We start from the raw sequence: 26,735 nt of genomic DNA, 5'->3' as shown, positions 1-26,735 counted from the left end.
TTTTTCCCTAAGCTTTTCTTCTTTGCCAGTCAGTTACACTAAAAGATTAAGGATTAGGTTTGAGAGTCTGGTTCCAACCTCCTTCGATGTAAAATTATTAAAATTTAAATATAAGTTTAAAAATTGTGCATTGGACCTTTGTGCCATCGAAGAAGGTCAAGTTCAAGCCCCTTATTTAAAAAAGACCTCTCCCTGAGAGATCACAAAAGGAAACCTATTAACATTACATCTTTCCCCTTTCTTTTTTTCTTTGTTCATTTTAAAACAAGGCTGATACTGACTGAAAGCTAAAAAATGCAGAAAACAGTCATGGCTTATTCTATATTGATACGGCATCAAAGTTGAGTATGCTCCCACTGAACTCACTGGACACGATTATTAGTGGAAATCCTTGATGAATTATCCATCTAAACAAAGCCCAGCTGTTTTGTTTTCTGAACAGCACTGGAAAGGACCCATTAAGTGATGCCAACTTGGGCACTGTGTGTTTCTATTTTCAAACAAGAAATTCAGAGTTTGGTATGGTTGGAGCTTGGTTACTAAACATTCTGTTATTCCTATAAAAGACAGTATAAGTTTTCAAACAGGAATGCCGTTTGAAATGCTTCAGTGTGAACCTTTGAGACTGTGAAAGGGTCTTTTGGGAAGAAAAGAATATATATTTGCTTGTTCTTGCTATAGTTGTGCTGTATGCATGCAAATAAAATAATCTACGGAAAGAAGATGGACATGATGGTTGCAAGTGATTTTGTTGTGTAGACACAACCATATTCTTCAAATTAATTATAGTGACAGTGTGAACTTTTATTGTTCGTTCTCTTATGAAAATTGTAAAAATGCTACAATGCTGAAAAAAAGAGTAGTTGAGGGAGATCAAAGAGGATCAACAACAATTGAAACCTCTGGTGTCTCAGCAGTTATCAAAGGAGATCACACAACTCTTAAGACATCTAATACTTATTTATTTCATTAAAAAGCATACAGTTGAAGTCAAAAAAGAAAAAACAACAAGGTACCACAGTAAAACACTATTTTTGTCTGTAATTTCACCCAGGATCTTTTCAAATCTAAAAGGCCTCTATCTCTTATTTTAAAAATCATCACAAACCCTAAAACTAACCTTTTGCCATATCTACTAATTACCTACCCGCTGGCTTATTTCTTTCTTTCATTGCCATGTTCCAGTTATAAAAGGTCCACGGTAGCCATGTCGATTTCACTTATTCCCAGTACAACGTTTTGTAATGTATCAGCTCTATCAAAATATTAAGGTGGTAGTTTCAGTTGAGTTACCACGTTAGAGTAACGCCATCAGACAAAAGAGGTGCTAGAACATATGGAAATTTACAAAACAGGGGTGCTGAAAACTACTTGCAGATTTCCTGGAACCCCTCACCCATGCCAAAGTTATAAAAGGTTCAGGTTTGGGATCTGGAAGCAGAATCTGTGAGGGGGATAACTGGAAAGGGAACTGCTCCTGGGTCCAGCTCACAAGAGGTGGAGAGTTAACCACTCCTACCTCCTTTCCCAAACCTAATCCGAGGGGCTGCAATGAGACCTTCTAAACTACTGCTTGACATGTGTTCCTTGCAGTTGGAGGACACAGAGCACCTTCCTTGACTCCTGTCTGGGGAAGCTAAAGGGGCTTGGGCAGCACAGTGGGAACAGAACGGGCATTGCTGGTCTGGGAGGCGATTGCGCTTCCCACTGACAAGAGGTACAAGGTGCACAAATCCCAGAGTAGGTGAGTCAGGCTCCAGTAATTAAAACTTCTTCCCGCAAGGACCACAGAGAGAGTCTGTGTGAAGCAGACGGTTGAGGTAATTAAGCACCGGGTTGGGGCGGGGGGTGAGGGTGGCAGCCAAAGGAGACACTACCACATCAAGGGAGTTTCAGTCAGAGAGGACAAGCAGAGGAAGCTCTAAAGAACCGACCAAAGTGTCTATGAGGGAAAGTGTCACTTGTAAATGTCTGCCAGGCATAGAGAGGGCATCGGCATCTTAACATGGTGCTGCTTCTCTGTTCCGGCCCCTGGTGATAAAGTAGTGAGCAAGCTGGAGGACGAGGAGTAGCGGAAGAAAGAGTTAACTTTAAATCAAGTTGGATTCCTATCAGGACTGGATACACTAACTTCTCAGATGAGATTGCAACCAGAAGACTTTCAGTTGTATGAGAAAGAGCAGAAGAGTCAAGGAGCCTCTCCAAGTTTCTCAACAGGAGCAAGGGAAGACCACCTGAGCGGGTTTAATGCACACGCAGAAAACATACATAAATCGCTTACTGTGATTCCATCGCACGAGTCCTAAATGCTCCATTTCTCTTTCAAAATCACTTTTGCAAAAATTGCCAATAATCTTTAAAAGGCAATGTAACATGATGAGAAAATAAAGGGGTTTGGAATCACGAGCTCTGAAATAGAATTCTGAGATTGCAGCTAGATAGTTGAGAGTCCTTGGCTAAGTCGTTAAACCTCTCTGAACCTCATTTTTAAAAAAACAACAACCACCTGTGTATTTAAGAGGTTAGAATAGTTCATCTCTAAATGCTGGTCTTAATGCTATTTGTTTTAGTTTGGGTTCTCAAGAGATAGCCCCTGAGACAAGGATTCTAAGCACCCTGGGAATTCCTAGGATACTTAGTAGAGAAGCAGAAGAATGAGACAGGAAAGGAAGCCAATAATGGGTGTGTTATCAAGCCAGTTACCACTGTGAGCGACAGGAGCTCGATCCCACTCTGGAACCCAGGGAGGACGTGTAGACCAGCACTGTCCAATGGAAACAGTAGTTTTAAATATTCTAGTAGCTGCCCTTAAAAAGGTAAAAAGACACAAGTGAAATTAATTTTAATAATTCTTTAACCCGTTAAATTCAATGGCTGAAATCCAATGAAATACCATATTTCAACACGTAAAAATTATTAATGAGATGTTAAAACTCTTTGAATAAGCCTTTGAAGTCAATTTTATGCTTATAGGACAACTTGACTTGGACATTAAATTTTCATCTTGATGTGCAGTTAGATTTTGCAAAATTATAGCTGGAGAAATACATTCAAATGGCCACGCTTTTCCAAATATACTTGAAAGTGTTCCAGTAAGTGAGGAGAATCATTTTAACTTAATTAAAATTAAATACAATTTAAAATTTAGTTCCTCCGTCACACTAGCCACCTTCTGGATGCTCAATGGCCCCAAGTAGCTAGTGGCTACTGTATGGGACACAGATGTCGAACGTGCTTCAGAGTTATTCTATGTGAGGGGCAAAGAAGCTGGGGAGTGTATCCATCTCACGGGCCATCATTGGTTAATGGCTGTTTCTGGGGCCGTTGACAGCTGTGCTCATGACCGAGCTTGCTTACCACCAGAACAAAGCTTCTTGCAGAGAGGTGCAGGTGTTCACAGTCGAAGCCTTTTGCACGTAGAGGTGAATGCCAAGGGGATGTGGGCAGAGCGCTGACGGTGTCTGCTGCGCCACGTGACCTCCATCGTGTCATATATTGTCGTTGTGATCGAATCTCTTCTTGATCTCTTGGAGGAATGTGACAGATCCATTTTTTGTTTCCAATATCTGTCACAGTCAAATCTTTCCTTCCACTGCCATTGGTGGTGTACCGGGTGTCAGAGGCCCTGCCTTACCTAGCATAGTTTGCCACATTTGCAGCACTTTCATTATTGCTCATGGCGCGGTAATTCAGGCACGAAGGTGGATGCCGCCATATATTGGGAACCGTGGTATTTATTGTGTGGCATGCCCCACCCTAGTCTCCAGAACCAAATCCGACATTAGGTAGGATCCAACTTAATACTCCAGGACTTGGCATGTAAGTATCTCTACCCCTAGTTCAGCTAGAAGCTTGCTCTCGAGACTCTTGTACCTATGAGACTCATTCAGATTTGCACCACAGTTGATTCTCTGCTCTCTTCCCTTGAGCTGCAGCTTGGCTAATGTCTCTATTCCCTAATCGCAGGCAGAATGCAGTCGAGCCGGCCAACTTTCCTGGTAACTGTGCCCTACCTGCTTGCCCCAGAAGCCTCTAGGTGCCTTGTGGCTCTGTCCCTACCCCCGGCTTTACTCTTTGGTGCTCCCTGATCTGTATTGCCTAATGCTTTCTGGGTTGTGTGAGGCTAAACCCTCTGTAAACCGTGTTCTGTCTGCCAGACCGAAACTCCTCCCATCTTTTCCCTCCTGGCCCGTGCCACCTAACTGTCAGAATTTCATTCCAGATCGCTGCCTCTACTGCCCTATCCCATAACTGTGCACTTAACCAGGTCATGTAAGATCACAGCCCCAAAATAGGATAACAACTGCTTTTAAGCCTAAATTACTGCATATAAGCTATTATCATTTCTCCCTTTTTTTTCTAATCTATTCCGCATTATGAAGTCAGGTTCATTTCTTAAAATCTTGTATTTGACATGCCAAAATTTGCTAAAGAAAATCCATAACTGTCCTAGATGGAGTCAGGTGTTGGGGAGACAAAAGAAACATATGACAATGTTCCTGACTTCAAGTAGTTTTCAAGCAAATTTGAAAGGCAAGATTCGTATGTGTGACAGAATTAGCAAAGAGTGGAGAACAGAGATTGGCAAACTTCATCTGTTTTAAAGGGCCAGAAAGTTAATATTTTAGTCACCGTGGGCCATATATTCTTTGCTGAAACTACCCAGCTCTGCCCTGGTAGCATGAAAGCAGCAACAGACAATACATGAATGCAGGGGCATGATTGTGTTTCAAAACAACTTCACTGGACACATTGAAATTTCATGTAATTTTTCCATGCCATGAAATATTCATCATTTGATTCTTTCCAACCATGTAGAAATATTAATACCACTCTTAGCTTGCAGACCACGCCAAAACAGGCAACGAGCAGGATGGGGTTAGCTGTCATCGCTTCTCAACCAGTAGTGCAGAACATAATTAAGTACTTAGCTGGTTGGTTCAGATCCAGTGATACAGAAGTTTAAGAAAGAGAGACAATCACTGAGATACTTGTTAAAGAGGCTCTATCCAGTCAGCAATAGCATAATCCAAGAGAGAGGAGTTGAGTGCGATACGTTAGTTAATGAGTGATGGGTCTACACTGAATAGAGCAGAAGGTCCTTATTATCGACCAACTGTTGAGTATCTGTTGGATATATACACTTGGCCTTAAAGTTGAATAAATAAAATGTAGGCATTGTTTCTTCCCCCTAGTCTGTTCTTGTAGAAGTGCTGTTAGAAAAAAAAAAATGGAACCTTCTTCTTCCAGCCTTCACAATTCAAACTCTCTTCCAAATTTTTCTTCTCTGTACTTCTTTGATCTTTATTCTGAATTCCTTCAGATCTGTTTTCTAGTATCTAATTCTCGTTCTCAATGGTGTCTAATCTACTGTGTAATACTTCCATTGAGGTGTAATATCAGTGTGTTATTTCTAGAAGTCCATTTTTAAAATCTTCTCTTTTTAGTTTCATATTGACTTCTTCTTTAGTTACAGTATTATATCTTCTTTTTCTCTTTAAGCGAATTAAACATACTTACTTTATGCTAGAGATTGTTTTATTTTCTCTAGGGTTTAGGGCGCTAATTCTATTGTTTCTCATGATTATTTGTTTGTCTAGGCGGTTTATAATTTTGATAGTAAACTAATATTCAGTTTATCTGAATACCTGAGAGACCCTTGCGCTCTGGATTATGAAAGCATCCCTATAAAGTGGCTTTACCCCTGCTAAGCCCATAGGGGTTTTACCCATTCTGTAACAGTTTTTACATTAACCTCTTGGCTTCTGTACCACATAGGTAGTATAAATTTGAATTCCACAAGCACAGAGAGTATAGGCTTGGGTTTGGTATCTTATGAGTGATGATTTTCTTACTTATGGTCCCTGGCATAAGGCACACTTCCTGGACACCTCTCCAGGCCAGTGGTTGATGTTTTCCAGTCCCTCTAGCTTCTTAGCTGACACAGGCCTGACCCTTCACTTCCTGTCCCAGCAATGGCATTACAACTTCAGCCCCCTGCCTTAGGTCCGTGGGTCTCATGTCTATGGATGACTGCTTTGTTCTATCCATTTGATTTTACTATGTATTTCATTTATTTTTTTTTTAAGCTAACTTATTTATTTTGAGAGAGACAGCATATGCGTGACGGGGGAGGGCAGAGAGAGAGGAAGGAGACAATCCCAAGCAGGCTCCGCGCTGATAACACAGAGCCTGATGTAGGGCTCAAACTCACGAACTGTGAGACCATGACCTGAGCCAAAATCAAGAGTCAGATGCTTAACCAACTGAGCCATCCAGGCACCCCAACCTATGTATTTCATTAAAAATGATTATATTTTATCCAGCATTTCTGTACTTGGAGGACAAAGAGAGCCTTACAATACACTTCAATGTGACAAATTCTTGTGAAGGCCCAGTGGTCTTTATTTCTAAGAGGAGGAAATAAAACATATAAGGACTAAGAGGATGAAGATTTTAAAGGTGGATGGGAAAAGTGTAAAGATGCTAAAAAAGAAAGATCCCTCCAGAGACACAGAGGATTGGGAGTTCTCTGTATATGGATATTTTGTTTGTTTTTAAACTTTTTATTTAGAAATAAATATTATTTATTTATATTATGTTAACATCATATTGACAGAAGACTTGCAAAGATAATACAAAGTTGCCACACACCTTTCAAAAACGCTACCCCTAAATTTAGCATCTTATATAACCATGGTACAATGATCAAAAGTAAGAAATTAACATTTCTTATGGCACAAATAACATAACTAAATTACAGACTTTATTCAGAATTCACCAGTTCTTGTTTTTTGTTTTTTTTTTTTTTTTACCAATGTCCTCTTTCTAAAAAAATCTTTTTTAAGGTCTATTAAAACATTCAACAGAGGCAGAGTGCAAGTGGGGGAGGGGCAGAGAGAGGGAGACACAGAATCCGAAGCAGGCTCCAGGCTCTGAGCCGTCAGCACAGAGCCTGACGCGGGGCTCAAACCCATAAACCACGAGATCGTGACCTGAGCTGAAGTCGGATGCTCAACCGACTGAGCCACCCAGGCGCCTCACCAATGTCCTCTTCCTGTTCCAACGTCCAACCCAATCCAGGGTTTCACAGTGTATTTAGTTTTTGTGTCTTAGTTTTCTCCAATCGACAGTTCCTCAGTTTATCACTGTCTTCCGTGACCTTGACACTCTCAATGAGTACTGGTCAGGTATTTTGTAAAATGTCCCTCATGTTTTCCTGCAGTTGCTCGTGATCAAACTGAAGTTATGTATTCATGGGAATGATATCACAAAGGTGAGGTGCCCTTTTCAGCACATCAGAATCAGGGTATGTATTCTTTTACCAGCACTGTTAACCTTGATCACTTGGTTAAGGTGGTATCTCCTATGCTTTTAATGACTGTAAATTTACTCTTTTTCCCTTTGTGAATAATAAATATTTTGGAAAGAATACTTTGAGGCTATGCAAATATCTATTTTCCCCTTGAACTTTTGCCCACTGATGTTAGCATTCACAGGCAGATCCTTCCTACAGCAGTGTTTACTAGCGTTCTAATGAGGACTTACTGTTTCTTTCTTTCCTTTTACATTTATTAATCGGAATTCTTCTGTAAGGAGGAATGGTCCTTTCCCCATTATTTATTGAATAATTTATTTATATTGGTACGGACTTCTGGGGCGCCTGGGTTCAGGAGTTCAAGCCCTGCATCAGGCCTGCATGGACAATGTAGAGTCTGCCTGGGATTCTCAACCTCTCTTTCTCTGCCCATACCCCACTTGCGTGCATGCTCTCTCTCTTTCTCTCTCAAAATAAAATAAACTTATATATATATATATATCCATAGGGACTTCTGAGTATTTATCATATATATATATATATATATATATATATATATATATACACACACACACACACACCCATAGGGACTTCTGAGTATTTATCTTATTCTACTTCAATAACCAGTATTTTATTTTGTGGCTGAAACAGTTTCAGCTTTGGTCATTGAGAGCTCTTTCAGATTGCCTCCTGTGTCCTCTTGACTTGCCTCCGCCCCTAGTCCCGCCTTACTTTTTGGGACTGTAAGACCCTCCAGGCTCAGCTTGTATTATCCCTGCCCCAAGAAGCAACCATTTCTCAAGGACCTATCTAGATGTTTTAAACCACAGGAGCGGATAGTTTCAAAGGCTCTACTCCCATCCAGGAAAAGCACAGGGTCAGAAAAGAAGCAGAAGGATCGTGGAGAAGCCCAAGATTCAAAGGTTGAGTAGAGAGGGGGCTGGGACCCCACCAAGGACAGTCAGAGAAGTGGGAGGAACTCAGAGCATGGAGTCCGAGTAGCAAGAAAATACACCCCTCAGCTTTAACTTTGGGCTCCTGCATATAGCATGCTACCTGTTCTCTGCCATCTCACCTCCCCCCAGCCAGATATCCTTGTTGTTCTGTTGCCCTGTGGTAACCAAATCCCTAACTCTGGCCAAACTGCAGTAAGCAATCCCACAACTAACAAATTCAGCCCTGTGGACTTGGGACCTTCATCTCTATAACTAAAATGTCTTTTCCTTTCTTCCTCAGGCCCAAATCCCACTCATCTTTCCAAAGTCAGGGCAAATCACATCTTTTCCTGGAACCTTTTCCCAAACTTTCCTCCTATATTTATCATTTGCTTTTTATAAATACTCTGGTTCTTATCTCCTCAGTTAACTTAGTGTTTTTATTTTTTTTTTAATGTTTATATTTGTTTCATATTATTTATTTCCCAACAATACTGAAGCTCCTTTAGGTCAGGGCTGGTATGCTCAGTCGTCAGGAACATTTAAATACTTAATAGACATTTAATAAATATATGTCAGTTTAACATGCATATCAACGAATCAGCTACTATACTGAGTCATCAAAGAAATAGTTGGGCACTGGGAAGATTCCAGGAGCTGTCTTATCTATGCAGGAACGTTAAAAACTACTCCTTAAGATACAAGGTTAGAATAGCTATGCAAATCGCTTGCAGCTTCGATGATATTCCAGGAAAATGTCACCTGGGCCTGAGCAATTCCTACTTCTCACCAGGAAATAGTTCATCAGGATATTTATCTACTAATAAAGTAAGTCACTACAATATTTTACATGACCCTTTCTTGGTTCGTTTTAAAACAACTATCTGATGTGTTTCCATTTTTAAAATCAACTACCCGTTACAGAACGATTAACATATAAAGCTATCAGATTTTCAAAGGACAAGTAGGAGAGTATTAATGGAATTCACTTATTTTTAAAGGTTAAATGTCATTGTTTTTCTTATTAAAAACCATACATACATGTTGAAAAAAACAGAAAATATAAACACACATGAACAATTTCCATAATCCCAACACCCAGAAAGATATGGTTAACATTTTTTTCCCAGCTTTATTGAGATATAATTGACCTGTTAACATTTTACTGTATAACACACATATGTACATATGTATGGAGGTTGTGTGTATATGATCATTTCATACAAATTGTTTTCTAACTTACTTTTCTCACCTAACACTTCATGTGTCTCTCATCATTAAATATGTGCTGCATTATTTCTTTGTGATGATGAACGGAATTTTATAGGTTGGCTGTATAATAATTTATTATACTAGTCTTTATGTTTGGACACCAGAGCATTTCCAATTGTCCCCCAATATATGCCATGCCATGGCGAACATTGTGTTCATAATACCTGTGAACACACCCATATTTCCTTAGCATAAATTTCTTCTTCTTCTTCTTCTTCTTCTTCTTCTTCTTCTTCTTCTTCTTCTTCTTAAGTTGGCTTCATGCCCAGTGTGGAGCCCAACACGGGGCTTGAACTGACGACCCTGAGATCCAGAGTCAAAGGCTTAACAGAGACTGAGCCACCCAGGTGCCCTGGTTAGCAGAAATTTCTAAAAGTGAATGCCTCTGTATGAATGACTACACACAGTTTAAGGTTTTTGTTTTTGTTTTTTACATGGCCATGGGCCAAAGTTGTGTCAAATGACCATCTAAATCAGTGATGGATAGTTAAAGCAACTTTCAAACAATATATCATGTCATATTTTTAAAGGAACTACACTCACTTTTAGAGAGTCTTTAAGAAGATGATGAAATAAGGCTGTATTTCTTTTTTCTATTATGGGAGTGCCCTTTTCTCTGCAACATTGATTAATTTTTTAATATTTTGCTTTCTGATATAAAAAATGCACAACAACACACATTATTTAGTGTGAGTTGCAAAGAAAGTACAAGGTCATCTGAAATAAAGAAGTCCAAGGGGGCATGGCTGCAGCTAAGGAGAACAATAGTGAAATTTATTAATTAGGCTCCTATTTATAAATCTCCTGTCAAGAACAATTATTTTTTTAAGTAAGCTTTCTTGCTTTCTTGGGTATTATTAGTATTATTTGCATGAAAGATATTTTGCACTTTTATGTCAGATTCACCAATTTTTCTTATACCCAAGAATCTGGCTCAGCCAACAGTTGAACGTGCACAGATAATTGAGGGATAGTTGTCACATTTAAAATAAAAAATTTCACAGTAGAAATGTGGTCAGTAGTTATTTATTTGTACTTATTTATACGCTCACCATTGCACAAAGAGTTTGAGACAAGGATATGTTTCAAAATGATAAAAGTAACAAATAAAAAAAATTAAAATTAAAAACAGACCCACAGGGCCAAGAAAAAGGAAAATACGAATCCATCAGCGTGAAAGCTCTGCTTGAACTTTAAATTTGGTTTCATGAATTGTTATTTCCTGTTTGAGACATAAGTCTTTGTTGGTAATTCACATATCAGATTTATTTCACTTGAAACATTAAAATAGCAATTCTCTAATTTCCAATTATTAATATTTACTTCAAGAGAAAAATGAACAAAAGTATTGAGAGAAGTGGCTGCTACATACACGTTCCTGTATCTACGGATACGATCAGATAGCACAAGGTAGGCGATGGCTACTTTCCAACAATGGCACAGTTTTGAAAAACCAGTCCCCTTTCTCTTTCAAAGATCTGAAAGGCAGAGGGTAAAACAAACCTACATTTTTCTTTCACTCGCCTAACATCAATCATGGGTGACTACATCTCTGCAAGGTTGCTTTCAATTGAACGGTCTTTAGACTAATACTGTATTCCTGAAGTATTCTTAAACTGATACTGTATTCTTAAAGTATAAAGAAGATGAAGTTGGCATCTAGGAAAAAAGAAACACTCTATTGATCCCTGAAGAGACATTAGGGAAGCCAAAGATCGCATAAGCAGTCTGTCTGCCAGTGGCAGCAGTGAAAGGGAAAGCTATTACTAAATAGGACTGTGCCCACCGGGATGCAGGAAGCCGCACGCTGGATCTCATTTGCTATTTGCAATATTATTTATATTTTCTGCAAATTGGATAATATGTATCCGAAGACAAGCAACATTGCTTCTTAAACAAAGAAATAGTGGGTCAAAGAACTAATAAGTGATTAGCAAAGCCAGATCTACTTTGGTCAAGTTCATCACAACATTTATAAATCGTGTCTAAGAATACCAGAGGGCCCATAGGTCCACTGAGCAAGGCTTCCAGAAAAACATCTCAGTTTAAATGCTGAAAAAGACAGTGAAAGTGCATGTCACACGTTGGAAGCTCCTCATGGGGTGGGGGTAAAAACATGCCGATGCACATGCCTCACACTTTATTCTCTTGTAATGGTGTTTTGACTGGCATGAGTTGTCCCGTTGATACAGGCCAATTACCCGTTTTCCTAGCTTGAAGAGAACTTTCGGGAGAATTTTTTTTTGTAGACTGAGCATATGCTTGAAAAAACGATATACTATTTTCCAGGAACTATCATCATTGGAAACGTTGGAGAGGGGAAGAGATTCATGTACATTGGCACTGTACAATTCAGTAATTCTGAAAGCTGTAGTTCCTCTTTCATAGAAAATGTTGCATTTTTCCTGTGTAGTGAAAGGGAATGACTACATACAATGCTTCTTAGTTGGGGCTTCAAATTAAACTTCAAGAACAGCTTTACATGTCCAGTGACCTCCTGAATAGTCCTTCTTTCACCCCATCTCAGTATGTGCAATAATGTCATACTTTGATTAATGTGCGTCTTCTTTGTTTTAGCTGCTTTATTTCTGGTCTTACTGTGCATTTCTTATGTGTCTTTAAGCCTCTGGCTGGTAAGCACTTGCCTTATGCCTCCTGTGCCAAGGAAGAGGAAATTCCTCAGAAAGGACCCTTGACTCTTGCTACTCAGAGGCCAGCAGGCTGGCATTATCTGGGAACTTACTGGAAAATCAGACTAATTTGGGATCCCCACCCCAAACCTATTGAAAAGGAATCTGCATTTTAACAAGGTCCCCAGATGAAGCAAATGCAAATTAAAATTGGAGAAGCATTGCCTTAGAGCACATTTCCTCTTCTCTGCTCAGGGATTTTTCTTCCTGGCTCTCCTTCCACTTAGAAAGAAATGTAGCTGTGTGAACAGTGGCCCATTTTCAGATCAACACAAAATAAAGGTGATATTTTGAATTTATATTAATCTACTTTCTATGTCTTCTCCATCATCTGAAGATACCGCTTACAAACTTACTTTTATTACAGCAAGATTACAAAGAAAGGGAAAGAAACAGTTAATGCTCAGCTTACAACATCCAAAATAATTTTTTTTATTCTGCAAAAGAAAAAACACTTGAAAGTAAAGCTTTTTATCTTTATCTAGAAAAAGATTTTATACCATCCCCATTCCCCCCCCCCCCCCCGCCTTTTGCATATCACAAAGCAGGTGGACGCACATAGTAGGTTTTTTCCATAGGATAGAAAAGATATCTAAGGTGAATGTGAAACAAAAAAAAAAAAATTAAAAAAAAATAAAAAATAAAAAAAAAAATAAATAAAATAAACAGTAATTCATGATGAACAAGAAAAAAAAAAAAAAAGATATCTATTACCTAGGTCATGAATTTTTCCCATCATTAGTTTTATTTAGAAATAACTGTATATTTACAGAAGAGCTGCACATATAATATAGAGTTCTCATATACCCTTCATCCAGCTTCATATGATGTTAACATTTTACATAACAATGGAACAATGATTGAAATTAAGAAATCAACGTTGGTACAATACTCAGACCTTATTTGGATCTCCTCAGTTTTTCTACCAATTTTCTTTCTTTTCCAGGGGCCAATCTATGATACCACATTGAATCTAGTACACAAGTCTCCTTCTCCAAGCTACGATTGTTTCTTGGTCTTTTCTTGTCTTTCCCGATCTCACAGTTTTGAAGGGAACTAGGAAGAAGTTTTGTAGAATGCCCCTCAATTTGGTCTCATGTTTTCTCATGATTAGAATAAATTTATACGTTTTGGGAAAGAATGCCAGAGAGTAAAGTTAGGCCATGAATGTTCACCCTTAATGTACGAGGATAAGCTGTGGAGGAAATAAAAAACCAGAAGATCAATTCTTCTGGTCCCAAGAGATGGTAGAGAGAAAAGAGAGATAAAAGTAGGGTAAGGAGATAAGATGATATCAAGGTTCTAGTATTCAATATCTCTTTCACAGATACCTTTCAGGAGCTAATCTTTAGGGGAAGAGCAGCTTTGTAACATCTATGTAAGTAAAGGGTGACTAGAGGCCAGTGGATTAGTGGCTCACTCCCAGATTTAGGCTCTAAGCAATGGTGTGTTGGTAAATGTTTAACAACTGGCCTTGGGGAGGTGGAGATGAGAGAGAGTGGAACCCTGATTTATAATGTTTGCTCATTTCTACAGCGTAAATACTCCTACCTTGGCTGATTGGAAGCTCTCAACACGGTATCACCGAACAGGGCTTAGAAGACCTGTGTGGCAGTACACGATTATACAGTATTTCTATCACACACGTATGCTAAACATAGATTAACAGTCCAGCGCAGTAAAATAAATAGGAGGTGATGATTTTGTGTATTGACTACCTTTGCTTTTAATATAACTTGTTTAAATGTATGTTGTTATCCTTTAACTTTTAATAATGGCCACGTTGGACAGCTGGAAGGCCAAATTCCTGAAAAATTAACAACTGGCTGGGCTACAAGCTCCTTCCAGCACTACACTGCCTCTAGCGGGCTCTGGCTATTTGGCTCAACACCAAATCCCAAGGGGCTCAGAAGCAATGGTACAGAGGCGGCAGCAGATGGATGGATACACAGGACTCGGAAGGCATTCCTGCCTCCTGATGGCCTTTATGTGGGAAACAGGAGTGTCTGGAGCTTCTTACTTTCCCATGGAGACGACTGGTAGACTAGTGGCGGTCTCGGAGCAGGGACAGAGGCCATGAAGATAGACCTTGGGTACTAAGGGATGTGTTCAGGGCTATGGCAGCAGTCGTGAAGACCGGCACACATCATTCCAAAAGATCAGATGGGACCTACTTGCATTTCGGTGGTCCCCATTCCAGGGAAAGAATGAATCCAGCCCCTCAATAGGGAGGATCACTGAGTATCTACAGGATGGTGCATGATACGAGGCTGTCACAAGGATAAAATAAGACACCCCCCCCCCCCACCTTGCATACCCAAATGCTATCTTGGGAAAGAGGAGGAAGAAGGAGGTAAAGAATCTGAGAAAGACTGAGTCATCTAAACAGCATTACTCAAAACGTGGTCCATGGGCCAGTGCCAGTCCACAAACTACTACTGGTCTGAAGCAAGATAAATACAAGTGAGAGCTGCTTTTTAGAGATTTGTATCACAAATTGACCTTGCCAGGACATCCTAGCATGTGACCAAAGGACTTGTCTTGTGGAACAAGATACAGACCATTTCAGATGTGTTGAACCAGCAATGCAAGCATGCCTGTGCCACTGCATACTGGCCATACACAGGAAGACCAGGTTCTGGATCCAAGATAGAACAGATCAACCAATCTGAGAAGCATTTTAATCTAAGACCTTTGCAACCATCACCTTTGGGAGGGAATAAAATGCCGAATACTTTGAATCAGAGGTTGTAAAGCGTGTTCCTCGGACCAGTTATATCAGCATCGACTGGGAACTCCTTAGAAATGCAAATTCTAAGTTTCTACCAGATGTACTGAATCAGAAACCCTGGGGGTGGGCCCAGCAATCTGTGTTTTAACATGCCCTCTAGGTGATTCTGCAGTGTGTTTGAGTTTAAGAACCCCTGGTTAGAATGTTTAAAGTCAAAGAATTATGTTCAAGCGGGAAGAAAATGAAACACTATTAATTAAGTGCAAATTATTCCTGCTAGAATGCAGAGCTGGAGCCCATGAAGATCAGACCAGGTAGAGAAAAAGGGAGAAAACTGAACTTGCTTTGCATATCTGAGCAATATGCAAGTGAGTGAAGGCCAAGATGCTAATGCTGAGACTTTTAGTGGGTGATCCTTTTTTCTTCCTCTGCAAGCCTACCCACAATGCTGTGACTCCGCATTTCACATTTCCCAGCCCACGTCAGCTTGTTTTTGTTTTTTGTTTTTGTTTTTGTTTTTGTTTTTACCGAAACAGGGTCACGGTAACAGGTACAGAAGAGTATTTCTCCAGCTTTACTCTCGCCACATAATAGCTGGATTTCTGGCTTTCCTACATTCCTACAACTACTACTATTAATAGTTCAGGAGGCCCCTCTTGGCTAGTTTGTGTCATCTGTCCTTTTACCTCTCTGCTCTCAATTCCTGGCACCCCTTACTGTGTAACCTTCTCAATGCTTCTGCTCCTTGCCGGGTCCGGTTGATACAGTTTCAGTATAGAATCTGGCCGACCTGGACATTTGCCAGATCACAGCCAAGAAATTCTCTCTGCTCCCTACCAGTGCTACTTTTTCTTCCCCAGGGCTCACAGGATCTTCTAAAGCAGTCTTTCTCAACTCATGTGCCTGCAGATCACCTGGGGTTCTTCCTCTCCGGCAGGTATGATCCTGCAGCCTTAGTGTGGGCCTGAGAAGGTACATTTCTAACAAGCTCCCAGGTGATACTGATGCTGCCAGTCTGTGGACAATATTTTGAGAAACAAGGTCTAGAGCGGTGACTTCTCTGCTGTCACATGGTCTTCAACACAGGTGAGGGAACACAGTTGTAGGGTGACCAGCTGCCCTGGTTTGACAGGGATTGTCCTGAACACCCTGTGTCTTGGGCAAACCCAGATGATTGGGCATCTGAGCAGTCCTTCTCTGAGAAGCCCTCATCCTTCTTCTCCCCGCTGATTCCCCACCCGACGCTTGTATTTTGGGCTTCTAGACTCTTTCTTAAAGCAACTGTTTCCCCTTGAGGCTCTTCCGTTTTTCCTCCATACTGCCCTCCCCTTTGGCAGACCTGTCTCCACCAGCCCTAAATACGGAGCTGCATTTTCAGCCAGGGCAGCTACCTAGGCCAGTCTTAGGAAGAGCTGCCCATTTATCTTGGTCTGGAAGGGTCCACTTGATGTTTCCCCACAGCTGGTCAGGACTAAGAGGGCTCTCCAAGATCAGTGAGGACTGGTATTTGATATATTTGACAGCTCAACATTCTCATCCCGCTGGGTCTCTGCAGACCAAGCAGGTTTCTTCAGTGCCTGGGGGCAGTGCCTGCACTGCTCTGCCTCCTAGCTGATGATGTGCATATTATCAGGAAGTAGGAAAAACCAAAATCTGTCACTCTGGGGCTTGGCAAATACAATGTGTTTTCCAGTATCTCCAATGGTCCTTTTTACATTGAAGCCATAAATTCTTTTAGGCGAAGCTCCAAGACTCATCATCCTAGAAATACAGGTCTGATTATATCCATCCACAGCTAAAAACCTTCATTAACACTGAATGTATTACAGCAGAATAATTTCCAAAGTCCCCATGTTAGTACAAAGTAATGGTTCTCAAAACTTTACTTTGTCTCAGAATGATCTACAGGGATTGCTAAAACACAGACTGCTGGCCCTACCTCTGACTTTCAGACTCAGCAGGACTGGCTGGTGGACCAGGAACTTGCATTTCTAATGAGTTCCCACACGATACTCATGCCGCTGGTCCACGGACCACACTCTGAGAACACTGCGTCCATCCATCCTTCCATCTAGCTATGGGTCATACTCCTAACACTCAGCTATACTGCATATTTTCAAAGATAACCCTTTATTCCTCGTTTATTTTGTAGGTTTTCCTACTCTGCATCTTTGTTTTGTTTCCTTCATTGACTTACTCATTTATTTTCTCACTTATTGTCATAGTCGGCTCAGGCTGCTATGACAGAATACCACAGGGTGGGCGGCTTAAACAGCAGATGTTTATTTTTTCACAGCTCGGAGGCTGGGAGGTCCAAGATCAAGGCACCAGTATATTCAGTTCTTGGTGGGGGCCCTCTTCTTGGCTTGAAGATGGCTGCCTTCTCACTGTGTCCTCATGTGGTGGAGAGGAAATGCTGGTATCTCCCCCTTCTTGTAAAGGCACTAACTCGAGCTCCACCCTTATGACCTCATATAAACCTAATTACCTCCCAAAGGCCCACCTCTCACACTATCACATTGGGGGCTGGGATTTCAACATATGAGGTTGGTGGGGGGGGTGGGGCACAGACATTCAGTGCATAACATTCACGGATTCTTTCATTCCATCAGTGGTTCATTGTTTCATCAAAACTTAGCCCTCTTGGGGCGCCTGGGTGGCTCAGTCGATTAAGCGTCCGACTTCAGCTCAGGTCATGATCTCACGGTCCGTGAGTTCGAGCCCCGCGTCGGGCTCTGTGCTGACAGCTCAGAGCCTGGAGCCTGTTTCGGATTCTGTGTCTCCCTCTCTCTCTGACCCTCCCCTGTTCACGCTCTGTCTCTCTCTGTCTCAAAAATAAATAAATGTTAAAAAAATTAAAAAAAAAAACTTAGCCCTCTTTACTGATGTTTAATTGGCAAATAAAAATTGTAAATATTTAAGGTTTACAGTGTGATTTTTTTTATATATATACTTCAAAAATTTTTACAGACCAACATAACAGGCCCTGTCAAACATTCTCATGGCGTTTATGGTACAAGGGAAGGGAGAAAAAATTTACCCTTTTCATTCACAGAGTGCCTCAGGGTTTCCAAAGAGATCTCACATGCAGGCTCCCCTTTGATCTTCTCCAGACCCCTAAAAGACCAGCGGGGCAGAGATTATTTTACACATTTCACAGATAAAGAAATTGAAACCCTAGATAAAAGAAATTGAAACCCTAGATAAAATACTTTCTCCTTCTAATAAACGAAGCTAATACTTCATTTCTCTAATGGCATTTAATACATACATACATACATACATGCATACATACAACCTCTTTCTAGACTCCAATCTCCATGAGAATACAATGGGTACTTCACTCTCCTTTTTGTGTCCCACAGCACTTACTTCTTAGCTTATAGTAGATGCTCATTAAAGCTCTGAGAAATGAATAAAAGAATGAAGGTTGGAGGGATAAAAATTCCATTTATTTTCTGAATCAATGATTATATTCATAAAATAATCAATGAAGAATAATATATTTGAAGATGAAAGCAGAGTTCTGTGTTATGTATTTATTTTCTATCCAAATAAACAGTGGTAGGGAGGACTAGTGTTCATGAAGTGATTGCTGGTTGTCAGGTGTTTCGTGTTATAACATTTTGCCTTCATAACCTAACAGATTAATACTATCACTCCCATTTTCAAGTGGAGATACTGAAGACCAGAACTGTTTAGAAATTTTTGCAGATTCAGACACAGATGGCCTGTTAGAGAGGGGGCCCATCTCAATTCCGTTACCTCATGTGGCAATAGGAACACTTGAAATAACCTCCAATAACACTATGACAATAAGAAATTGTCCAGCATTTATCTACATAAGAAATTAATCTTGAGGTCATTTTTCAGTAACATAATCTCTCACCTTATTATTGACTTGCCATTGATTCACCATTTGCTGGTTGAATCTCGTGATTTATTTTCGTAAAAGGGGAAAGGAATTTCACTATTACCATGCTCTTCTCATCCTTCATGGGACCAGTCATCACTAACTGTGAAATGTTGACCTGTGATTTAGACAGTGAATGTCTTAACGAGTAGTCTTGTGTTAGAAGATGACTATTAGGAAAGAGAGTGGGAAAGGTTTGGGGTAAACCCTGGAACAAAGTGGGGGTTTGTGTGCAAGCTCTTTAGCAACACTGTAAAACTCAGACTCGATTAGAGCAATTTGTTAGACATTTACCATAAAAGACAGCTGAGAATTTTTAGAAAGTTTAAGCAAAGGACACTGACAGTGAACATCACAGGGTCTTGACAGAGGCAAGGAAGAGACAGACAACACTCAGGAAACAGCTAACTCACCGAGCAGGGTTCACACTTGGGTTCTGCAGCCAAAGTCTTACAAGAGCAGACACGTGCAATGTCCTGAAAACCAGAGACACACGTCAAAGGTGATCATTCCCACAAATGTGTGAAATACCAATCTGCATCCTTTTCTCTTACAGGTAATGCAATATTCTACCTGGCAAGCACCTGTTAATTTTTAATTGGCAGGGGTTATTGCAAGGTCTTATCATTTCATTAGCCATTAAGACAGCTAACAGTAAATCCTGGCATCTAACAGATCTTTTTTTTTTTTTTTCTTTTACAATTTCAATGAAACTGTTTTAAGGAATGAGGAAATTCTATAAAAATTTTCCAAACTTTTTGGATCGGCCAAGTGGAAAAAAGTTTTGAAGCACATTTTCAGTCCCCCTGGGGTGTTCAATTCAGAAAAATCAAGTTACAACAAGTGTCCTATTTCTTAAACAGCTTTCTGTTGTTACTTGGACTGTCAGATCACGGAGCCGGTAGAAAGTCATTCATTCAGAGAAGGGTAGGGGCGCCTGGGTGGCGCAGTCGGTTAAGCGTCCGACTTCAGCCAGGTCACGATCTCGCGGTCTGTGAGTTCAAGCCCCGCGTCAGGCTCTGGGCTGATGGCTCGGAGCCTGGAGCCTGTTTCCGATTCTGTGTCTCCCTCTCTCTCTGCCCCTCCCCCGTTCATGCTCTGTCTCTCTCTGTCCCAAAAATAAATAAAAAACGTTGAAAAAAAAAATTTTAACAGAGAAGGGTAAAATTGGGGAAATAGATAAATATTTTCTCTAATTCACTGCTGATGACGTTCATGTAATATTGGCTTCAAGGGGTAGCTTCAATCACTCTTGTACAGGTCTCAGAGATGTGACACAGGCAAGGAGGCTGAACTTCTCTAAAATAAAAAACACATCAGACATTTGATTATCACTGCTTCTTGGAAAGGGTTCGGAAGTGTCTCCTTAGCCAACAGTTCTTGGTTCCTAGACATCTCTGCATTGGGGAATTCATAGTAAGGACAAAGATCTATATCTAGAAACAAAACTTGTTGCTAATGTATGTGCCTAGCAAAGGACTGGCAGGGGGGAATTGTCATTTTGTCTGGTCACTCAGGGTCTAAAACAATGAGGCCTGTTTGCAGAATAACAACACTAGATCATGCTTACATACTTCAGTTTCAGACACTGTTCTAAATACATTTTAAGCACATTTAATCCTTACAATTACCCTATCAGATACATACTAAAATTATCCTCATTTTATAGGATAAACTTACAAACTAAGAAACAAAAGTTCAACAACCTGCCCAAGGTCACATACCTAGTAAGTGGTGACATAGGCAGTCTGCTTCCAGAACCCAGGTTCTTACCCAATAAACTACTACTTTTTACATATAGTTAATGGTATTTTCTATATGAAGCATAATATATATATATATATATGAAACTCACCATTAAAATTTTGAGAAAATGAAGAATGGAAGAAGAGAAACGGAAAACTAGTGCTACTAACCTCACATAATTGTTATTAGCCTTTGGGGATATTTGCTTCCCATCATATTTGTACATATCTTTTTTATTTGGTGTAATTCTAGGATTTTGATTTTTTTCCCTCTTCATATTATATCAGAATTATTTCCCATGCTGCTAAAAGTGTTGGTGATGCTCATTTTTAATACCCGCATAATATTACATAGACTGGGGATATCACTTATTTGGCAAGTCTCCAGTTCTTAGCTATCTAGGTTGCTTCCAAAAGCCCAGGGCAGGTTCAAGTGCAAGCTGTGGAGGCAGGCAGCCTGGTTCAAACATTTGTTTCTCTACTCACTAGTTCCATAATCTCGAGCAAGCTACTTGACCTCTCAAGGTTTTATTGTTCTCATCTATAAAATGAGGATATTAGTGGTAACAACCTCTACCTCCTTGGGTTTTTTGTGAGGATTAACTGCATAAATTGAAGTAAAGCACTTAAAACATTGCACCCTGTAGTTAGTATAATGAGTAATTCTGTAGTGAACATCTTTATACATAAAACAATTCACAGTAAAAAAATTATTTCTGTAGGGGCACCTGGGTGGCTCAGTCGGTTGAGCATCCGACTTCAGCTCAGGTCACGATCTCGTGGTTTGTGGGTTTGAGCCCCGCGTCAGGCTCTGTGCTGACAGCTCAGAGCCTGGAGCCTGCTTCGGATTCTGTGTCTCCTTCTCTCCCTGCCCCTGCCCCACTTGTGCTCTATCTCTCTCTCTCTCTCTCTGTCTCTCAAAAATAAATAAATGTAAAAACAATTTTTTTAATTTAAAAAATTAAAAAAAAAATTATTTCTGTAATAGATACTCCTAGACATAAGATTACTGGGTCAAAACATACAAATTTTTTTGTTTATTTTTTAAAAAAATATTTATTTATTTTTGGGAGAGCACAAGAGGGGGAGGGGCAGAAAGAGGGGGACAGTGAGTCCAGAGTGGGCTCTGTGCTGACAGACTGACAGCTGGGAGCCAAATGTGGGGCTCAAAGTCATGAACTGTGAGCTCATGACCTGAGCTGAAGTCTCAGCCCCAGACTGAGCCACCGAGGTGCCCCTCTTTTTTGTTCTAATATCTGATTTACATCACCAAAGCATTTCCAAAAAGTATTACATAGATTTACATGCCACCAGTTATGTAAGAAGAAACCATTTTCCACTGTACCTTGCTAACTCTGGGTACTAACATTAAATTTTCTATTGCTTTGCCTTCCAGTTCATCAATCTGTTCTTCAGCTGTTTCTAATCTGTTCTTAAACCCATCCATTGAGTTTTTAATTTCTGTCAGTTTACTTCTTAGTTCCAGAATTTCCATTTGGTTTTTATATAGTTACCAATAATATGCAGAAATTCCCTATCTGCTCATCTAATTTTGTTAATTTATTAATTACAGATATTTTAAAGTCTGTTATCTGGTCTACAGGTATGACTGGTTAATTTTATTGCCAGACATTGTGAATGAAAAATTGTACAGATAATTTGAGCCTCTGGGTGATATCTTTGTCAAGTGGTGTTTTACCTTCTAACAGGTAGTTGTGTAAGTGAGATCTCTCTTGGATTGCCTACTCTCTGGGTTTTTGGCTTCTCCAATCCTCTCCACCTTAAAGCTCTAGGATGCTTTTAAACAAATATTTGCTAGATTTTATCCAGGTTTCCCACTTTCTCCAGAGGGTAAGTTTATCTAAATGAAAATAATCTGTATCAGCTGGGAATGTAAATCCTTGACATTAAAGTTAAAATAATTGATTAAGCCTAAATACAGCTTATTTTTGTTTTAGTATATATTCAATTGATTATTAGTAAGGCTGAATGTTTTTATGTTTGCAAATGTGTCATATTTCATCTTTTGTGAAATGTGATTTTAGTCTTATCTCATATATTGGCTAAATAGGCTTCTATTTTATCTCATGTATTAGTTTTTAGCTGTGGAGTTTGTATGAGCTTCTGTTAATAATACGATAATTAACCCTTTTGTTATGTTCAAATAATTGTACCTAGCCTACTGTTTGTTTTGCTGCTATCTTTATATAAATCAAATCTATTTTATTTTTCACTTTGCAATTTGTTACAGTATTCTAAATCTTTAAAACCAAGTCCCTTTAGATTTCCTATGTGTTAAGTGTTGCTATTTTGTGTATCATGAGTATATAAATTGTTTTTTTTTCAAACAGTTAATCAGTCCACACACTGTAAAATATTTTCCCTTTCCATTGGTTTGTGTTCTAACATTATCAAATATTTTGTTATTATATAATTGTTAACCACTTATTTTTCCTAATTAATCTATTTTGGTGCCAGTATCACATGATTTTAGTTATTATAACTTTATAATATATTTTAATATTTGATAAGACTAGTCTGCTCTCATTATTTTTCTTTCTCAGAAATGATTTCTACTATTCTTGCCTACTTTCTTTTCCAGATTTATGTGAAAATCAAGTTCTTCTCACCATTACCTCAAAATGTGAAAAACAAAAGAGACATGATTATTAGATTCCCCATTAAATCTATACTTTGGAAATAATTAACAATTTAAAAATGTTACCTTTTCAAAATCAGAAACCAATATTTTGATTAACTTAATATTTTTATAGCTCTCAAACAGTTTTATCTAGGTAGGTAGCATATTTCTGTTTAAACTCAGAGTTTTACATATCTTGTTGTTCTTGTAAAATAAATCTTTTAGAGGTTTGTGTTTAAGCTAATGATTGCTAATATTTAGAAATACTATTGGTTTATGTGAAGAGTCATATGTCTTCCAAGATTTCACTAATTAATTAGGTCTATACACATTTTTGTTCACTTCTTTGGGTTTTCAAACATACTTTTTCCTTTAGTATGTTTTATTATATTGATAAGGGCTTTAAAATAATGTTTAATAACAATTACTATGGCAGAACCACTATACCAACTTCTACCCACCTCTGTTTTTAAAGATGTATATTTCTAGTATTTTTACATTAATTTTGACTATTGGTTAAACAAATTTATTATCATGTTAAAACACAGTTTATTTTTTCTTTTTATCATTTTATCAGGAACAAGTGTTAAATTCTGTCCAACACTGTGTTTAAAAAGCAATCTATCATAATAATCATTTACTTCTTATTTAATTTACCGATGTGAAATATTTCATTAGTTTAAGTTTCTAATTTTGTAAACTTTTGCACTGCTGCTTGGATATACATTATTTTCACTGTTTTGCTCCATCATAAAAAGCATGCTAAAGGGTGCCTGAGTGGCCCAGTCGGTTAAGCGTCTGACTTCAGCTCAGGTCATGATCTCACGGTTCCTGGGTTAGAGCCCCGACTGGGGCTGTGTGCTGACAGCTCAAAGCCTAGAGCCTGCTTAGGATTCTGTGTCTCCCTCTCTCTCTGCCCCTCCCCTGCTTGTGCTCTGTCCCTCTCTCTCCCTTTCTCTCTCAAAAATAAATAAACATTAAAAATTTTTTTTAAATAAAAAGCATGTTAAATTACTTTATGTTTTAAGTTATTTAATGCATTATTTTTCAGTGTCATTATTCCTTTACTAATGTTATATTAATAATTATTATAAAATAGTCTCTTTTGTAATTCTGCTATTGCTTTATCTGCTTTAGATGTGAGCACGTTAGGCTGCAAAATCTTTGCCCTTTTAAAAAGTATTTCCATGTCATTTATCTTTAAGTATGACTCTATTAAGCACCACCAAATCATACGACTTTCATTTTAATTTAATGTGAAGATCTTCCCATTTGAATAGAGAAATTTAAGACATTTATACTTGTCATAATTTTTGAGCTTGGCTGCACTTATTCTATGTTTTCTTCTTTTCAATCATTCCTTATTGTTTCCTTTCCATTTTGTCTTTTGGACTGTTTTGTTTATTTTTATCTTCTACAATTATTTATAAAATAGATATTTTTCTTCCCACTCAACTAGTATCCATTTGGAATTGCTCATGACTATCCTAAATGCCTTCTTATCTAAAGATTTAAAACTAAAGCAGCAACTGCTAATGCATTTGTTTTCTCCACCTTCTTTTTCCACATGGTGGTTATTAGTTACAGGCTCTTCATTTAAAAATTAAAAAAAGCTTTTAGGATTATTTTATTGAAAACATTGCTCCCTTAGTAAAGAAAACCATGCGGTGATCAACATCAATTCTTAATTCATTTCAATTTTCACTATGTTTTATTCATTTATTACTTTGTCTTGACCTTCGATGCTTAGTTAAGGCTAAACTTTTTCCTGAAATTTCCCATTCTTGATTTCTTATATATCTGACCACTGAGTGATCTGGATGATATCTCTGCAACTTTTGCAGTTAAGTACCCTTTGTTGTTATACTTTCTAAGACCTTCCCAAGTTAAAAATTTTCTTCTGTTGCTTTTACGTATGAGCCAATAATTGGGTAGGCATAAAACTTAAAGAGTCAAACTTGTTTTACTTAGAAGTATGTAAAAATTTACCTTTGGTCTTAAAAAAGCTCCAGTTCTGTAAAAGAAGTATGAAGACAGACTACAAGAGTATCTGTTTTCTTAGACACTTGCAGGAATTTTTTTGTTCGTTCTAGAAAGTTAAAAATTTACCAGCCTGTGACTAGGCATTTATCTCTACTTCTTAGTTTTGCTCAAAATAAGTCTTACAATCTTACTGCAGTTTTTACACAGAAAAAGTTACAAACTTTGATTTTTACTTCTGATCCACATGCTCTGTTTTCGGAGGAACACCCATTATTTTATTCTTAAATATAAGAAATGTTTGTCTAATACTAATAGCATATACTGTGTGTTAAGCCCTCTGTTAGGGGTAGTGTTACAATAATAAGATGTTTATTGCTCTCAAGGAGCTTACATTCTAAGTTAAATCTCCAAAATGTGTCTATCCAATTTCCTCTTACCCTTTTAACTTTTTTTCATTTCCTTTGGATGTTTAGACCACTTATGAAGTTCTTCTTCTATATCCCTAATTTCTATTCCTGCAAATTGAAATTTCACTTCCTGAATTTTTCATCTAGTCACAATTTATTCTTATTTTTACCTGTTCTTGTTTAATTAAAAACAATATAGTCCATCCCACTATATTGTTATAATTACATTCCTAAAAAGCCTCATATTATCAGAAGGTTATTAGAAAAACAATTATTTCGAGGCAAAAAGGGGATGGGGCTAAGTAGTTTCAAATGCAAGAAGATATTTATGCAATAAGATAATTTTTACTACCATAACTTCAATAATAAATGTGTTTTTATGTTTCTAAGTGTCTGAAACTCAAATTGTAACTAATAAATTGGTCTACCAAAACCAGTAAATATGATTATCAACATTACTGACCAAGTAACGTAAGATTTAAAACATAAAGTAAAACCAGATCTTAGACAATGGGTTACTAGGACCTTAAAATAAATTATATTATAGTTTGCAACTCTCCAAGGTAAAGAAAAAACTATAATGCCAATTGATCAAGCAGCCATTAAACAAATCTATTTCAAATGTTTTTATGTAGTAACTGCATTTCTACATATATAACTATAGTTTTCAGTATGCCATCATGTTAAAACCAATCATAGCAAGTACAACGCAGGTGACGTATCTTAATGTAGCCATGATGGTATCTCCAATTCTATCTATAAAACCACAGGAAGTGGGAGAAATGATTGAACTTGCATATGGAAATGACCAATTTCCGGTAAAATTCATGTGTTGGGATACGTTCATTGCTCTATTTCCAAAAACTGCAAGGAGACCCAGCAAAGTGGGAGCCCAAGGGGAGAAGATCCCACGTCGTCAGTGGGCTTCCACAGAAGTCCCCTTTTCTTGTAAGCTTGCAGAGTCAGCTTCTAGCATTTACAATATATTTCAGGTCATTGGTACACAAGGCCCAAGAAGCCATCAAAGGGAAGTCTTCTGCTTGACCATTAAAATGCAGAAATGCAATTCTGGCTAGGAATAACTTTCACTCTGTTAGCAC

General features: G+C 38.5%; 1 protein-coding gene across 7 annotated transcripts in view; it reads right to left on the bottom strand.

The window, feature by feature from the left end:
* Window positions 1–26,735, bottom strand: part of LOC132683053 (uncharacterized) — a 50,816-nt gene that overhangs the window by 13,216 nt on the left and 10,865 nt on the right. Inside the window, exons 2-5 of one of the 7 annotated variants that reach the window (XR_009612027.3) lie at window positions 19,273–19,335; window positions 18,238–18,350; window positions 17,987–18,063; window positions 12,938–13,410 (exon numbers count right to left, since the gene is read on the bottom strand). Coding sequence is in view for 3 of the 7 variants with exons in the window: in XM_060638590.3 (XP_060494573.1) it covers window positions 18,028–18,063; window positions 19,273–19,335 (99 nt within the window). In the remaining 4 variants the exon portion in view is untranslated. The other 6 variants (XR_009612028.3, XR_009612031.3, XM_060638590.3 and 3 more) reach the window with 6 other exon arrangements.

The sequence above is a fragment of the Panthera onca genome, chromosome C2, assembly GCF_046562875.1.
Source record: "Panthera onca isolate mPanOnc1 chromosome C2, mPanOnc1 haplotype 2, whole genome shotgun sequence".
Classification (NCBI taxonomy): Eukaryota; Metazoa; Chordata; class Mammalia; order Carnivora; family Felidae; genus Panthera; species Panthera onca.
The sequence above is the reverse complement of the archived record's forward strand: the minus strand, read 5'-3'. Positions and strand labels throughout refer to the sequence as shown.